Source organism: Dendropsophus ebraccatus, chromosome 12, assembly GCF_027789765.1.
Source record: "Dendropsophus ebraccatus isolate aDenEbr1 chromosome 12, aDenEbr1.pat, whole genome shotgun sequence".
NCBI classification, from domain to species: Eukaryota; Metazoa; Chordata; class Amphibia; order Anura; family Hylidae; genus Dendropsophus; species Dendropsophus ebraccatus.
Window position 1 is genome coordinate 5,955,589 of NC_091465.1, and position 17,860 is coordinate 5,973,448.

At 45.7% G+C, this 17,860-nt stretch overlaps 1 protein-coding gene across 10 annotated transcripts in view; it reads left to right on the plus strand.

Moving 5' to 3' along the window:
* Nucleotides 1–17,860, plus strand: part of TP73 (tumor protein p73) — an 87,674-nt gene that overhangs the window by 18,168 nt on the left and 51,646 nt on the right. For 8 of the 10 annotated variants that reach the window (XM_069946433.1, XM_069946438.1, XM_069946432.1 and 5 more), the window contains one exon: nt 17,416–17,511. The exons of the other annotated variants lie outside the window; for them this stretch is intronic. In XM_069946433.1, the coding sequence (XP_069802534.1) occupies nt 17,416–17,511 (96 nt within the window). The remainder of the gene's footprint in view (nt 1–17,415; nt 17,512–17,860) is intronic. 10 annotated transcript variants of the gene reach the window in all.

A 17,860-nucleotide genomic window follows, 5' to 3' on the forward strand; every position in this document is an offset into this window, starting at 1 on the left:
GTCATTCATTGTTCTCCGTGATCCGTGCAGTTTGGTCTGTAATTGCGTCCTGGTGCATCCGTATCCACATCTGCATCCGCATAAAATGCTATACTGGTAAAAAAAAAAAAAAATTTGGACTAGTTTGCTTTGATTTGCGTTTTTCACAGATGTGATTACTGTGAAAAACACTGATTCCATAGACTTGTATTGGCAAATCCGTGCCATGATCACGACATCCCAGTTATGACATATCCTATTTTTTCCCGGGACTTATTGTCTATATAGACTCTCAGGATTCTATGGCCCCTAAAATTGTCCATGGTCGCGGATCTGCGATCACAGACAATTTCACAGAACGTGTGAATTTAGTCTAAGGAGCAAGGAAACCAGAACATTTCAGAGCGATGCCGACATAAAGACCGGCAGGTCCATTGACTGTCATGGACCATATGAAGTCTAATTACCCAGCTGCCCGGTGTCCATCTATGTAATTATAGGATCAATCTAAATGTATATAATTGTATTGAAAATAAGACAACCCTCAGATACTTTGATCTAACTGGGTACAGGGTCTGATTTGTTGGGATTTAGTTGTAGAAGTAGCACGGTCATGGTACGCCTCATCTGATGGAAAGTCTTCCCTTAATCCGCTCAGACCCCAGACACCGGCTCAGGGTAATTGTTTAGAGACAAGCAAGGTGTTGTGAGATGACGGCCCGGGGGATCCCCTGAGGCCCCTCAGCTTGGCTTACACAATGTAAATCACTTTCACTTACTATTTCACGGTGTAAAACTCTATTAATATTACATGGGTAACGGACCTTCATCTATGCAAATGTAATAGTCACCATGTCTGATACTGTACCTGCTAATAAATTACAATAGGTAAGGTGAGAGCATGTTACTGCTTTCATCCTCCCCCAACCCAGCATTCTGCCAAAAAGCTCTCCAGCCTGGAGTTCTCCTTTAAAGGGGTTTCCAGGCTTAAAAAAACATGTCCGCCTTCTTCCAGAAACAGCACCTCTCCTGTCCTCAGGTTGGTGTGGGTTTCATTGTTTATTATTGTCTAGTATCAATGTCCCCGACCATAATGCCCATGTGGTAGTCCCAATAAGAGTTCTATGTGCAGTACTATCCGTATGGGTGGATAGATGTTTCGATTACAGGTTTTACTGAGAGGTTGTAGGATGCCGTATTTTAATCTACCTTGGTGACATGTAGGAAAAGAGATTAATTCTCCACATAGAGGGGTAATAGGTCGGAATGTAACAATGTAGACATGCAAAGATAGTTCGCAAGTGTTTGCAATGCTTCAGGGTTTGCTGTAGGTTTAACCCTTTGCTATACATGTCTGGTTTGCAAATGCACAGAATAGGTTTGGTATCATGAGCCTGACTGATCTTTAACCCCTAATGTATTTTTACATACATGTAAGTGATACTGTAACCCTTTAGGGTAAAAAACACACACACCGGATCCGCAGCCGATCCTTTGCTGGTCATTTTCAATGGGAGTACATACTCGCAGCAGGATTGACATCCCCCTGCAAGTATGTAAGTCACAGCCCCCTTAAACCCTAACTGTCCGGTACATACATTACTGACTCTACGCTCCTTGCTTTGGGGGTTCCTGACTGGACATCCCGCTCAGCCAATCAGTGCGCTGCCCCGCCACAACCACTGATTGCAACGTCCCCGGCTATAGCTCTAACGTCCGCTGTCCTACACTCCATTTCCCGGTCCCTCGGGTGCTTCTTGCTATGAGCAGGCCTATGGCGTCACAACCTGGGTCCCTGCTTGAAGCGGCCGAATGACCGGAAATTGGAACAGAGGACAGCGGAGCCCAGTGCTGGAGGCGGGGAAGTAGGTGCATGTTGTTATGTTCAGCCACCTCCTCCCCGTCTCTTCTGGGGAAAAAAAGTCAGACCCCAGACTTCTCCTTTATTGGGTTTTATATAACCTTTGTCACATCCCAGTACAGAGCATCTCCTTCTTTAGCTTTGGCTTTCCGGGCATGATGGGAATTATAGTTCTGCAACAGCTGGAGGGCGGTGAGTTTGACCCCCCTGCTGTACACTGTCTAAGCATGATGGGAATTGTAGTTCTGCAACAGCTGGAAGGTGGTGAGGATATAGTTTATAAGGATAAAGTTTTGCATCTGATTGGTATATATCACATTGAACCCTTCACACGCAGGAGAGTTGACTACTAGAACGGTGTCACTGTGAAAGGCAATCGCTCTATGTTTTCCTTCCTATAAAGCTGGCATGTGCATCGTGGCTCAGACGTTCCTCACAAGCCAAGCATAACACTCCCAGTTTGTGTGTGCTCACTGTTCCAGGAAAGAGCACACAAACCAAGCCACACTCTCACCTATCCGTCAGTAGTCTCCATGTCATTGCCTAGGAGACAGAGACGCTACACGGCCCTGGTGCAGAGAAGGCTGTTTCACAAGAACGTGACGCTCCTCTGCTAAGAAGTTCCAGCAGGGTTTACAAAGTCCTGCAGAGCAGGTAGGGCCTCGTGACTACTTCTTCTTGCGTCTTTCTCTGCGACTAGTTAGGAATTCTTCTAGAGACATGGCTAAGCTTGTGTGCTGCAACACTGTACAAGCAAATACACCTGCATTTCCTTCCTCTGTTCCCTCCTCTATCTTCATGTCTTATGATGTCAGTCATAGTCAGTACATGACCTGGGACTGTAAGCCCCTGGGATGGGCTGGTCCAAAGCCAAAAGTTGTTCCGGGACCTTTCAGGGTTTATTTTAACCTCAAAAGCTCTGAATCTACCCCACTTCCCATCCTGGTAAAAGAGATGATTGGGGCAGCCCCTCTGGGTCATTCTCCCCAGCCAGAGGGGTAACTAGAACCTCTAGTAATACATTATCCAACCAACTGCTGGGACCCTCACCGATCCCAAGAATTGGAGGTTAATTGTATCCAGAATGGATGGAGTGAAAGCATGCACACTCCGCTGTTCTATTCATACAGGAAACTGCTGACATTTGTTGTAGGGGTCGGTGGTGGTCCCAGTGGATGGACAACCCCTGATCAGCTAGTTATCCCAGTAAAGCCACCATGTGCTTCTGTGTAAGGAATGCTATAAGGATCTAGCTACAGGTTAATCCCCTATTACACGGGGTGATGGAGAGGAGCAAACGAGCGCTGTTACACGTGTCGGCAGCGAGCGGGTTAGAGTGTGCGGGGGGAGGGGCTGCCCAGGTAATCACTAGATCGTCCAAGCAGCCCATAAAGGATAGCAGTGGTCTGCTGCCGTCGTCCGTGGAATATGAGAGGTGGCAGCAGACCGCTCCTATCTTCTATGGGCTTGCCGCTATTGTGATCGTTGTGTTTTTAACATGTTAAAAGGTAACGATCAGCTGACGTAGTTCATGCCAGCTGATCGTAGTCTTCTATTACACGAGACTAATATCGGCCGTAACAGCCGATAGTCGTTTTGTGTAATAGAGCCTTTAGGATGCCCTCGGGTAGGGATGAGGACATAACTGTATAATACAGGACCGGTCCTCCTTTCGATAACCTGCTGACAGTAACACGCTCTTAATCTTCTAGGACAGGGATGGGGAACCTTCGGCTCTCCAGCTGTTACAAAACTACAATTCCCATCATTGCCATCAAAAGATATGGCTTTTTATCTGCCCAGGCATGATGGGAATTGTAGCTTTGCAACAGCTGCAGGGCAGAAGGTTCCCATCCCTGATCTAGGGTCTCAACAAAAAGCGCCCCCTGCTGGGACCCCCAAGAGTATCTGTAATCTGCAGAAAGTGTTTATTTTCCCTATAGCGCCGCCACAGGGAAAATTGAGTATTACACAGTGCTTATTCAATCCAATGGACTGTGCAGGACAGGATGGGTCCTCCAGTGTGTGAGAGACTCTGTTACCAATTTCCATTCTGGCCAAACCATGAGGATCCTAACTACAGGACTCCCATCCACCCCCAGCAACTCAGACTTCCTTTACATTGTATATGCTCTGCACAACCCCTATCACTTTTCCTCTATGTCATTTCAATAATGTATATTATATCTAATATGAGACTATACAGCCCACACTATGAGAACACGGACTGAATCAGCAACTACGGGACGTTCTATATAAACATAATAATCTAAGACTGAAACCCATTTAAAAGTGAATTGGAGTCACGTCTGTCTCTTTAACACTAAGAGTGCATCAAAGTGGAAGTTTCAAAACGTCCTTAAAAGTTGATGACAAATAAGATGACGTGGTGTGTGACCGCGCCGCCCACTCTGCACTATAAATGGAGAATCACAGGCGCCCTAAGAGTAACCGAGCCACTGAGTGGGGTATTCCCAAGTACAGAGTCACTCTACCAATGGATGAGGGGTAAGTCTATGCTGTAATACCCCCTTACTGTGCAGATTTAGGCTCGTTGGGGACTCACTGGTACAGTAAGGGCAGTCTGCACGGCCCACCACGTGGATGCTATGGGACACATATCACCAGACTTATACATATGGAGCCATGTAACAATCTGTTTACACAGCAGTTCATAGAGATGCAGCAGAGCTGGATGTGTTACTGAACAGTCAGTCCTGTGCACATAATTTAATGCTGCATAACATGCTCAGCTCTGCTACGTCTGTACATATCCACTCTGCTCGTGTTCACTAAGATGTTGCCTCGCATCATAGATAAAGGAAGCACGAATGCTCTGAATTACAGCACAATGAGCGCGAGCGTGGTGGTGATGGCGGGACGGTCAGCCCGGTCGAGTTTCTCAGAGATGTTAATGTTCTGTATAAATGTATAGACTATTTATTTATTTTATATTTATTAATGGCATTTCATTCCAGAGCACTGTACAAGTGATAGGGGGTGACAAAGAAAACACATGGCATGAGGTAAATGGCAGACTGGTACATGGGCTAGAGGACTCTGCCAGGCTTACATAGGGAGAGAGGACCCTCCCCGCCAGGGCTTACATAGGGAGAGAGGACCCTCCCCGCCAGGGCTTACATAGGGAGAGAGGACCCTGCCCACCAGGGCTTACATAGGGAGAGAGGACCCTGCCCACCAGGGCTTACATAGGGAGAGAGGACCCTGCCCACCAGGGCTTACATAGGGAGAGAGGACCCTCCCCGCCAGGGCTTACATAGGGAGAGAGGACCCTCCCCGCCAGGGCTTACATAGGGAGAGAGGACCCTCCCCGCCAGGGCTTACATAGGGAGAGAGGACCCTGCCCACCAGGGCTTACATAGGGAGAGAGGACCCTGCCCACCAGGGCTTACATAGGGAGAGAGGACCCTGCCCACCAGGGCTTACATAGGGAGAGAGGACCCTGCCCACCAGGGCTTACATAGGGAGAGAGGACCCTGCCCAGGAGGGCTTACATAGGGAGAGAGGACCCTGCCCAGGAGGGCTTACATAGGGAGAGAGGACCCTCCCCGCCAGGGCTTACATAGGGAGAGAGGACCCTGCCCGGGAGGGCTTACATAGGGAGAGAGGACCCTGCCCGCCAGGTATTACATAGGGAGAGAGGACCCTGCCCGCCAGGTATTACATAGGGAGAGAGGACCCTGCCCATGAGGACTTACATAGGGAGAGAGGACCCTGCCCGCAAGGGCTTACAATATACAAGAGAAGGGGAGGATATATAGGTTTCTGAGCCATTTTTCTTTATGGCAGATATTTCAAGGAGTTTTTATACCTTACTGTTTAAACCGTGGCTCTCCAACTGTCCCTGAAGTACAGCTCCCAGCAATGCCCGGGGATAACAGACCTGGGCTTCCACCATCCCTGCTCACAGACAATGTGGATACAACCTATGGCCTATGGCTGTATCCATGTTTTCTAGGACTCCACTAGGGTAGCATCCAACTTCTTCAGCCGCAGGGAGTCAAATGCAGGACGATTGGGCTCATACTCCAGTTGTGCTTATCTCAATTTAGATAGAAGATCTGCATATATAGTGAGACCACTGAGAAGACCCCCAGCAGAAGACCACTTTTCCATGTCTCATTGGGTGGTTTCCTCAGAGAGGTTTCATTGTATAATACTCCTGCTGGGTAGCTAGTGTTGATATTTATAAATATGTATATATACTGTTACTATGATCAGTGTTCATTTCTGTAGACTTTTGTTGATGATTCACTATGAGAACAGGAAGAGGGAACTTCATAATACCACCTTAAACCAGAACACGTGTGATATGACTGAGGTCACGTGACCCCCGCGCTCGCCCTGTTTCTTAATTCACCCGATACTCCCACAGATTTAGTTTTTCCCCCACCATGCGGGTATGTATGGTCCTAGGTGACCTCTGGGTATGTGATCAGCGGGTCCGTGAATCGGGGATCATCACCATCACAGCTGACGGAAACCTCAGATTTAGATCTCGCACAGTCAGCAAAACTGCTAAGAGGAACTTTTGCCATTTTCATAACTTAATTGGATTTTTTTCTTATTCGCCAGGCGCCATTTTAGAGGCGACTTATCGAATGTTGTTAGAGATAGCAACGCCACTTCCAAAATGGTTGCCTGAATCACTTTTTCTTTAAAGAGATACGGTTTTGTACTTGACCAAACTTTCTGTGTTACTTAGTAGCAAGATATATGTGTATGTGTGTATGTATGTATGTATGTGTATATATATATATATATATATATATATATATATATATATATATATATGTGTGTGTTTTCGAGCCGCACTTATAAATCTAATGAATTGCCTATATAAAGGGCCACAGTATCTCCAGCTGTAATCTTATAATAATACAGCAGCGTTATAAGACGAGCTGCTGATCCCTCACGTCTATGTACAGAAATGTATGTGGATTTCCTGAGAATTGTAGATATTATAGATCATATTGATCACACGTGGCAGGGAGTGTCCTAGACGTCCTGTCAGTCATCGCATTGCTGAGGAGAAGTGGCTGATAACAAGGAACAATAGCTGCATCCAGTGCTACAGCAATCTAAAAAGATTGGATTTATAGTAGTTGATGAGATAATCAGTGGCCCCTAGGGGCCATGCACAGAGGCCGTAATACACTAAGGCCCATACTGGATGAACTCAGGGTATCTGCCATATTATACAGGTATACTCCGCTAGAAGCAGGGATGCTCACTGGTCCCCGCTGATCTCCACTTCCTGCACCGACAACCAGGAAATGTCCACTCAGCCAATGGCAGGCCGCAGCAGTCACCCACCCCGCACACCGATTGGCTGAGCTGACATTCGTGTTCACTTCCTGTGAGTTGGGATCTGGAAGTGATGTTATAGGGGACTCCAAGGTGGGGATTCTCTTTATCTGGACAACCTCACCATAATATAAGAGGTTTTCCTGGGAATACGGATTAAGGCTATGCTCCCGCTCAGTATTTTGCAACCAAAACCAGGAGTTGATTGAAAATTAAGAAAGGGTCTGTTCATGTTGAAATTTATGACAAATAACGGCCATTGTTTTAAAATAACAGCAATTATTTGCCATTTAATGACGGCCATCCACTCAATTTAAACAGTGTGTGAACAGAGCCTTTCTGTGTTTTTAATCCACTCCTGGTTTTGGTTGCAAAATTTCTGTGTGAACATAGCCTTAAAGCATATCCTGGTTATAGGGAATCTGTCGCCCAGAAGATGAGTAGTGCATAGGTTTTGGTGAAAGGTTAAAGGGGTTGTCCAGCAAAAATCTTTTTCTTTCAAATCAACTGGTGTTGGAAAGTTTTATAGATTTGTAATTTACTTCTATAAAAACATTTCAAGTCTTCCCATACTTATGCTGTATGTCCTGCAGAAAATGTTTTCTTTTCATTCAGACACAGTGCTCTCTGCTGCCACCTCTGTCCATGTCAGGAACTGTCCAGAGCAGGAGAGGTTTTCTATGGGGATTTGCTGCTGCTCTGGACAGTTCCTGACATGGACAGAGGTGGCAGCAGAGAGCACTGAGTCAGGCTGGAAATAACACACCACATCCTGCAAGACATACAGCAGCTGATAAGTACTGGAAGACTGGAGATTTTATAAAACAAGTAAACTACAAATCACTGGCACCAGTTGATTTGAAAGAAATTATGTTTTGGTTAAACAATCCCTTTAATTCCTGTGTTTATTATGCGGTTGTACGCCTAATGCCAGCAGAGTACCTGAAAAGTGTTAATCCGGGGCCGTGGGCTGGAATGTGAGTCACTGGGGGGTTAAGCGGCTCATAATCATAAAGTTCTGTTATTGCCGCGTCGTAGCCGCTTAGCTGGATGTGTGCATAGGTCACAGCTGTATTGTGCTGTTACATATACGCTTTTTGTTCCCTACGATCGGCAGATTATAAGGGCTATGACGGTGTGCGTTCATGCTGCGGTGTCAGCATGGCTTACGTATTGGCACACAGGTCAGCATTATCCATAGGGTCCTATACACCCTCTTTCAGTATATACCTGTATACATTCTCCCAGCTGTATCCTATAGATGCATTTCTGAGGGTTTCTGAGGAGATGGGGCATAAGGAACAGGTCATAGAGGCAGGAATATCTCTGCACTTCCTGACAATCATCTCAGCCTCTGTCAGGGCTAAATGGCTGATAACAGCGAGTGTATTCAACCGCATATCATATGGATCCAAGACTTAGGCCCTTTAAGCTGAATTCAGAATGAAGGCCGGGTTGTATGTACGCCATGTGACCTGTGACTCTTCATATCCTGTAGATGTAGAGTAAGCCAAACCCGTATAAATAACACCAAAATACATCTTAGTGTAATAGTGTACAATGGACAGTGTGTGTGTGTATATATGTGTGTGTATGTATACAATTACTGTGACATCACTGTGTGTATTATCCTTGTACTGTGACATCACTGTGTATTATCCCTGTACTGTGACATCACTGTGTGTAGTAGCCCTGTACTGTGACATCACTGTGTGTATTATCCCCCTGTACTGTGACATTACTGTGTGTATTATCCTTGTACTGTGACATCACTGTGTATTATTATCCCTGTACTGTGACATCACTGTGTTTAATATCACTGTACTGTGACATCACTGTGTGTTATCCCTGTACTGTGACATCACTGTGTAGTATCCTTGTACTGTGACATCACTGTGTGTATTATCCCTGTACTGTGACATCACTATGTGTATTATCCCTGTACTGTGACATCACTGTGTGTATTATCCCCCTGTACTGTGACATCACTTTGTGTATTATCCCCCCTGTACTGTGACATCACTGTGTATTATCCCTGTACTGTGACATCACTGTGTGTAGTATCCCTGTACTGTGACATCACTGTGTGTATTATCCCTGTACTGTGACATCACTGTGTGTATTATCCCCCTGTACTGTGACATTACTGTGTGTATTATCCCTGTACTGTGACATCACTGTGTGTATTATCCTTGTACTGTGACATCACTGTGTATTATTATCCCTGTACTGTGACATCACTGTGTGTATTATCCCTGTACTGTGACATCACTGTGTATTATCCCTGTACTGTGACATCACTGTGTGTATTATCCTTGTACTGTGACATCACTGTGTGTATTATCCCTGTACTGTGACATCACTGTGTGTAGTATCCCTGTACTGTGACATCACTGTGTGTATTATCCCCCCTGTACTGTGACATCACTGTGTGTATTATCCCTGTACTGTGACATCACTGTGTATTATCCCTGTACTGTGACATCACTGTGTGTAGTATCCCTGTACTGTGACATCACTGTGTGTAGTATCCCTGTACTGTGACATCACTGTGTGTAGTATCCCTGTACTGTGACATCACTGTGTGTAGTATCCCCCCTGTACTGTGACATCACTGTGTGTATTATCCCTGTACTGTGACATCGCTGTGTATTATCCCTGTACTGTGACATCACTGTGTGTATTATCCCCCCTGTACTGTGACATCACTGTGTGTAGTATCCCTGTACTGTGACATCACTGTGTGTAGTATCCCTGTACTGTGACATCACTGTGTGTATTATCCCTGTACTGTGACATCACTGTGTGTATTATCCCCCCTGTACTGTGACATCACTGTGTGTAGTATCCCTGTACTGTGACATCACTGTGTGTAGTATCCCTGTACTGTGACATCACTGTGTGTAGTATCCTTGTACTGTGACATCACTGTGTGTATTATCCCTGTACTGTGACATCACTGTGTGTATTATCCCTGTACTGTGACATCACTGTGTAGTATCCTTGTACTGTGACATTACTGTGTGTAGTATCCCTGTACTGTGACATCACTGTGTGTAGTATCCCTGTACTGTGACATCACTGTGTATTATCCCCCCTGTACTGTGACATCACTGTGTGTAGTATCCCCCCTGTACTGTGACATCACTGTGTGTAGTATCCCTGTACTGTGACACCCCTGAGACCATGGATACCAGACTGTCTATCTGTGCTTCCTGTACATCTGTGCTGGTGCTGATCTCTTCTTGGTGACATTACACAAGTCATACCTAGAACACAGAGAATGGGGGCAAATTAGCAGCTGCCACATCTCCATGGCTGCCAGGCGTTAGTCACTGACCAATGCCAGCAGGGGCCTGCATACAGTGCTTGTGTATGATGTCTGCCATGTACATGGAAACCATAGAGCATATGTACAGGTGTGCAGCCACAGCTGTCTCTGTATACTGGAGTCTGGATGTGCAGATCACTAGAGACCTGTCCTCTCTCCTTACCTGTGTATATACTGTATACAGTCAGTGACACTGGGGGAGGCCATATACTGTGCATTCTCTTTAGCCTGTATTGCAGTCCCATGTAATCAGAGATAATCGTCTCATGGTGAGAATACAAGACCCTTCCAGATCTACATTGTAGTTCAGCTCCCAGTGGTTTTTAAGATCTCTGCTATCAGTCAGTGAATAGGAATATGGGGGGGTTAAGCGGCTCATAATCATGAAGTTCTGTTATTGCTGCGTCGTAGCCGCTTAGCTGGATGTGTGCATAGGTCACAGCTGTATTGTGCTGTTACATATACGCTTTTTGTTCCCTACGATCATACACAGTAGCGAATTATAATAGGTCCCTTTCGGGCGGTAACCCGGGGCCCTGAGCTCCTGGGGGGCCATGGCCATCCAAAAAGACTTATACTTTCAGGTGTGTTCTGTCTCCTGGCTACAGGTCTGCCATGATTTGCTGCTTTTTTACCTCAATTTTGCACAAATCAGGGCATCATGACATTATCTATCCTGTACTATGATCACCATGCTAGTGCTACCATAGTTAGGGTACTATAAGACGGGCCGATAGGGGCCCCATAACAACTGTAAACGAGTGCCGACAGGCCACTCTGAAGCTAGAGCGCGCGGGACCCGGGGAGAAGTGGACCACAGCAGCACGCCCTGAGGCGTGGATAGGTAATGTATATCGTCAGTCGCCGGCCGCACGCCGCAATTACACGTAGCGGTGCGTGGTCAGCGTCCGACAATTATAGGTTCTAACCTATATCAACGATCAGCCGATGACAACAATCATCGGCTGATCGTTGTCTTAATTACACAGAGCGATAATCGGCTGAATCGGGCCGATTCGGCCGATAATCGTTCCGTGTAACAGTACCCTTACTGTGGGGGGGCCCAGGCTTGGTGAACTGCCCAGGGCCTATGGGAAAGTTAATCCGCCCCTGGACAGAGCCCAGAGCCCAGCAGGGACTTCATTCTTTCTCTTACCATCAGTTAATGGTTTTTCTGCAGTTCTCCGAGTGGCCTGGTGGTGGTGGTGTTGTACAGAGATTTGAGCGGAGTCTTGTGAGATGTTAGGGCCTCTGCATTGTTTCCTCACATTTCCTTCACTTCAGCATTCTGCAGAAAATCAGAGGAACAGAGTTATAGATTAGGGCTGCAGAGGTGCTGAGAATGGACAGTGCAAGTACATAGTCCTGATATACTATATAGAGAGAGCACTACACTTCCCAGCATGACCATAATACAAGATATTATACTCTGTACATCAAACGCTACAACCCCCAATATGACCGACTGCTGGATATAACATAATACAATTCTGTTATAGACTATGCATAAAACGCTATAAGACCCAACCACCTGACCGACTGCTGGGTGTATGAAAGGGGCACTCAACTAGTGTAATAAAGTTATATAGATTTGTAATTTACTTCTAATTAAAAACTTCCAGTACTTATCAGCTGCTGTATGTCCTGCAGGAAGTGGTGTGTTCTTTCCAGTCTGACACAGTGCTCTCTGCTGCCACCTCTGTCCATGTCAGGAACTGTCCAGAGCAGCAGCAAATCCCCATAGAAAACCTCTCCTGCTCTGGACAGTTCCTGACATGGACAGAGGTGGCAGCAGAGAGCACTGTGTCAGACTGAAGAAAATACACCACTTCCTGCAGGACATACAGCAGCTGATAAATACTGGAAGACCATAGATTTTTAAATATGAAAAAAAAAACTTTGCTGGAGTTGCCCTTTAATAATCCAGTTTTATTGTAGTCTGTACATCAAACACTAAACTCCTAAAATGATCCCTGTGTTGTAGTCTATGCACAGAACGCTACAACCCCCAACATCCAGCCCAATCCTATGTCATTCTGTACAGACATGTCTCCCGCTCTGGAGATGTCGGCAGCCATTGGCAGCTCTGATCACATATGTTATTGGGGGTGGTTCTCGCTGTATACAGCCATCAGACTATAGGAGTTACCAGCAGGACACTGACTCGGAGCTGCTATCACTGTGAGTGTCGACAAATCTTCCAATCAGAGCCCTCTTGGCGGACTAACATTCGCCTTAAGTGTAGGATACGAAGGCAATAAAGTGACACATTATGGGCAGCCATGGGCAGGCACGGGCTTGTCGGCCTTGGCACATCTTAACTATGGGAAGTGCAGCGTCTAATTCCGTCTTCCACAGGCTGGAGACCTCTGGAGGCTTCGCTGGTGTCTGAGCCCATGATGGAAGTGCTAGCACTTTAATATAATTGACTCCTGCAGAGCTCTGTTCACACTCTCCTGATCACTGCAGAGATTACCCAGCATGCCTCGCTGCCAGCTGTGTACTCTATAGTGGAGAAGAAACTTCATATGAAAATGTTACCCCGAATCTTGAAACTAGCGACTTCACTGATGTGTTACTATGTATCAATGTGTATACTACGTATCATATATACAGGGGTCTTCTCTATGGAAATGGCTGCTATACGTCTGGATAAGGGGGGTCTGCTCAAAGAGGCTTTGCTGTGGCCATATCTGCCAAGGTAGCAGACATAGGCCCAGAAACCAATGGGGACCCAACACTCAAGAAGTAAGGACAGTGATGTCTATTAAAGATGGAAGAAACTGAATGGGTTCTATTCCAAGATCAGCTATGGAGGCTCCTAACTGTTTGCTGTATCCCCACTGTGTGCGTTATTACTGCACTGTGACGTCATCATTTGTTTTAATATCTGCTGTGATGTCACAGTACGCATTATCCTTGACATCTTGTTTCAAGTATGCTCATGCTGCAGCGTTACAATCCTGTGACATCACTGTGTGTAGTATCCCTGTACTGTGACATCACTGTGTATTATCCCCTCTGTACTGTGACATCACTGTGTGTAGTATCCCTGTACTGTGACATCACTGTGTGTATTATCCCCCCTGTACTGTGACATCACTGTGTGTAGTATCCCTGTACTGTGACATCACTGTGTGTAGTATCCCTGTACTGTGACATCACTGTGTGTATTATCCCCCCTGTACTGTGACATCACTGTGTGTATTATCCCCCCTGTACTGTGACATCACTGTGTGTAGTATCCCCCCTGTACTGTGACATCACTGTGTGTAGTATCCCCCCTGTACTGTGACATCACTGTGTGTATTATCCCTGTACTGTGACATCACTGTGTATTTTCCCTGTACTGTGACATCACTGTGTGTATTATCCCCCCTGTACTGTGACATCACTGTGTATTATCCCTGTACTGTGACATCACTGTGTGTATTATCCCCCCTGTACTGTGACATCACTGTGTGTATTATCCCCCCTGTACTGTGACATCACTGTGTGTATTATCCCTGTACTGTGACATCACTGTGTGTAGTATCCCTGTACTGTGACATCACTGTGTGTAGTATCCCTGTACTGTGACATCACTGTGTGTAGTATCCCTGTACTGTGACATCACTGTGTGTAGTATCCCTGTACTGTGACATCACTGTGTATTATCCCTGTACTGTGACATCACTGTGTATTATCCCTGTACTGTGACATCACTGTGTGTAGTATCCCTGTACTGTGACATCACTGTGTGTAGTATCCCTGTACTGTGACATCACTGTGTGTAGTATCCCCCTGTACTGTGACATCACTGTGTGTAGTATCCCCCTGTACTGTGACATCACTGTGTGTATTATCCCTGTACTGTGACATCACTGTGTATTATCCCCCAGTACTGTGACATCACTGTGTGTAGTATCCCTGTACTGTGACATCACTGTGTGTATTATCCCCCCTGTACTGTGACATCACTGTGTGTATTATCCCCCCTGTACTGTGACATCACTGTGTGTATTATCCCCCCTGTACTGTGACATCACTGTGTGTATTATCCCCCCTGTACTGTGACATCACTGTGTGTAGTATCCCCCTGTACTGTGACATCACTGTGTGTAGTATCCCCCTGTACTGTGACATCACTGTGTGTAGTATCCCCCTGTACTGTGACATCACTGTGTGTAGTATCCCCCCTGTACTGTGACATCACTGTGTGTAGTCGAGTGAGGCCACACTGCAGATGTTGGTATGAGGCCCCATGATTACATGGGCTTTGCTTTACCTTTTATATTATCTATCCTATGTCTATGTATTTATTTATCTATGTATCTAACATATCTATTTTTCTATCTACAGTGGTGCATAAAGGGCTCCTCTGGTGTATGTGTATTAATTTTTTATTTTTCAGATTAACTGGTATTAGAAAGTTAATAATTTTTAATGACAATAATTAGAAACTTTAATTTTACGTCCATATAAAAATCTCCAGTCTTCTAGTACTTATCAGCTGCTGTATGTCCTGCAGGAAGTTGTGTATTCTCTCCAGTGTGACAGTGCTCTCTGCTGCCACCTCTGTCCATGTCAGGAACTGTCCAGAGCAGCAGCAAATCCCCATAGAAAACCTCTCCTGCTCTGGACAGTTCCTGACTTGGACAGAGGTGGCAGCAGTTTTTCTTTCAAAGCCTGCAGATTTTTATACAGAAGTAAATTACAAATCTCTATACTTTTCTGACACCAGTTGATTTGAATTTTTTTCCCACTGGAGTACCCCTTAAAGCTTGTGAACCCTTCTCCATTTTCTATATTTCTGCACGAATTGGACCTTAAATTATATCAGATTTTGTATAGATTTATCTAAAAGTAGATAAAGAACCAAAGTCAAGACATTTTAGTTTGGTCATTTATGGATTGAGAAAAATGATCCAATATCCTATATCTGTCTGTGGTCAAAGTATGTGAACTAGAGATGAGCGAACCGGGTTCGAGTCGATCCGAACCCGAACGATCGGCATTTGATTAGTGTCGGCTTCTGAACTTGGATAAAGCTCTAAGGTTGTCTGGAAAACCAATGACTATATCCATGATTTCCACATAGCCCTAGGGCTTTATCCAAGTTCAGCAGCCACCGCTAATCAAATGCTGATCGTTTGGGTTCGGATCGACTCGAGCTGCTCCAGGTTCGCTCATCGCTAAATTTTGAACCTTTAGATAAATACATAGCTTGGTGTTTCTAGTCGCTGGGGTGACAGTCGCGTTATTGGGGGCGACTGGCTGCAGATGGTCACTCAACTATCTGTAAAGAGTCTGGACGTCGGCCGTCACACAGACTGTATACAGATGGAGGGTTTTCAGGACCATTATTACCCAAGGATGAGGCCACATGCCAGGTGTATACTGGTCACATGCCAGGTGTATAGTGGTCGCATGCCAGGTGTATAGTGGTCGCATGCCAGGTGTATAGTGGTCAGATGCCAGGTGTATAGTGGTCGCGTGCCAGGTGTATAGTGGTCGCATGCCAGGTGTATAGCGGTCGCGTGCCAGGTGTATAGTGGTCACGTGCCAGGTGTATAGTGGTCGCATGCCAGGTGTATAGTGGTCACATGCCAGGTGTATAGTGGTCTCGTGCCAGGTGCATAGCGGTCTCGTGCCAGGTGCATAGCAGTCACATGCCAGGTGCATAGCGGTCACATGCCAGGTGCATAGCGGTCACATGCCAGGTGCATAGCGGTCACATGCCAGGTGCATAGCGGTCGCATGCCAGGTGTATAGCGGTCGCATGCCAGGTGTATAGCGGTCACATGCCAGGTGTATAGCGGTCGCATGCCAGGTGTATAGTGGTCACATGCCAGGTGTATAGTGGTCACGTGCCAGGTGTATAGCGGTCACATAGGAGCCCACAGTAGCCTCTAAGCAAATACATTAGCTATTGTAACTGTTCATGTAACTGATCAGTGTTATATGGATGAATAAGACCAAAATGGAGGTTTTTGGTCTAAATGTTTGGAGGAAGGTGAACCCTGCCTTCCTGCATAATAACCTCATGTACTCTGTGACAGGCGGCCCTATTACACAAAGCGATTATCGCCCGTATTCGGCCAATGCTGACCGCTACAGCAAATAATCACTTTGTGTAATAGAAGACAACAATCAGCCGACATGCACAAAGTCAGGTGATCGTTGTCTTTGAGTGTCTTTCAACGTGCTGGAAGACAAAGGACCTAGATAGCAGCAATCTTTTGCAGTCGCTCCGTGGAATAGGAGGGGTGGCAGCCCAGAAGATCCAGGAATCACTGATACTATAAAAAGCCTAAAAATTGCCCTTATTGCAGGTGATATATAACCTGCACGATGAACAGGTGTCTCTCCGTGTGTGAGCACAAAGGACGGGGACTTCCTGTGCTTGGTCTTTTTTTTTTTTTTTTTTTTTTTTTACTGAGAAAAGACTAAATATTAGCTCAGAGGGAGCATGGAGCAAAGTTTGTCATGTGTAATGTGTGTGTGTGGTGTATTCTCTCCAGTCTGACACAGTGCTCTCTGCTGCCACCTCTGTCCATGTCAGGAACTGTCCAGAGCAGCAGCAAATCCCCATAGAAAACCTCTCCTGCTCTGGACAGTTCCTGACATGGAAAGAGGTGGCAGCAGAGAGCACTGTGTCAGACTGGAGAGAATACACCACTTCCTGCAGGACATACAGCAGCTGATAAGTATGTGAAATCTTGAGATTTTTAAATACTAATAAATTACAGTCTGTATAACTTTCTGAAACTAGTTGATTAGAAATTTTTTTTTTTTTTTTGCTGGAGTACCCCTTTAAGGATCCTGCCAATAATCACCAATAGACCATAATAAAGTATAATGTGTGATGCTTTGTTGTTGGATCTGCTGCAGCATGTGGGGTGCGCTCTGTAATACGTGTGACTGTCTTCCGCAGAGTGATATATCCTTTGTCTGATTCCCCCTCGGTGAAGATGTCTAATTCTTCCCCTGCTGATGAAGGGACGACATTTGAGCACCTCTGGAGTACCCTGTAAGTCACAGCCGGAGCTGCTTGCTGCCTCTTTGTACATGTCTGTTATTGGTGCGTAGGATTCCCGTGTATCTGCTGGGGTCACTGCCCCCCGGGCCCAGAACCCTCTCTGTTATACATTTGGGGCCCAAAGCCTCCTGTTACTGAGGATTCCGATTGGTTGATGATTTCTGTAGATGAGCTGTCTCTGGAACAATGTATATAGAAATATATATATATATACACACACACACATACAGTATGTGATATGTTTCCTCCTGACTGATATCCCAATGTGTCCTCTAGAAATATAGTTCACCTGTAATGTTACTTTACACAGATGTAGCAGAGCTCAGTATGTCATTCAGCG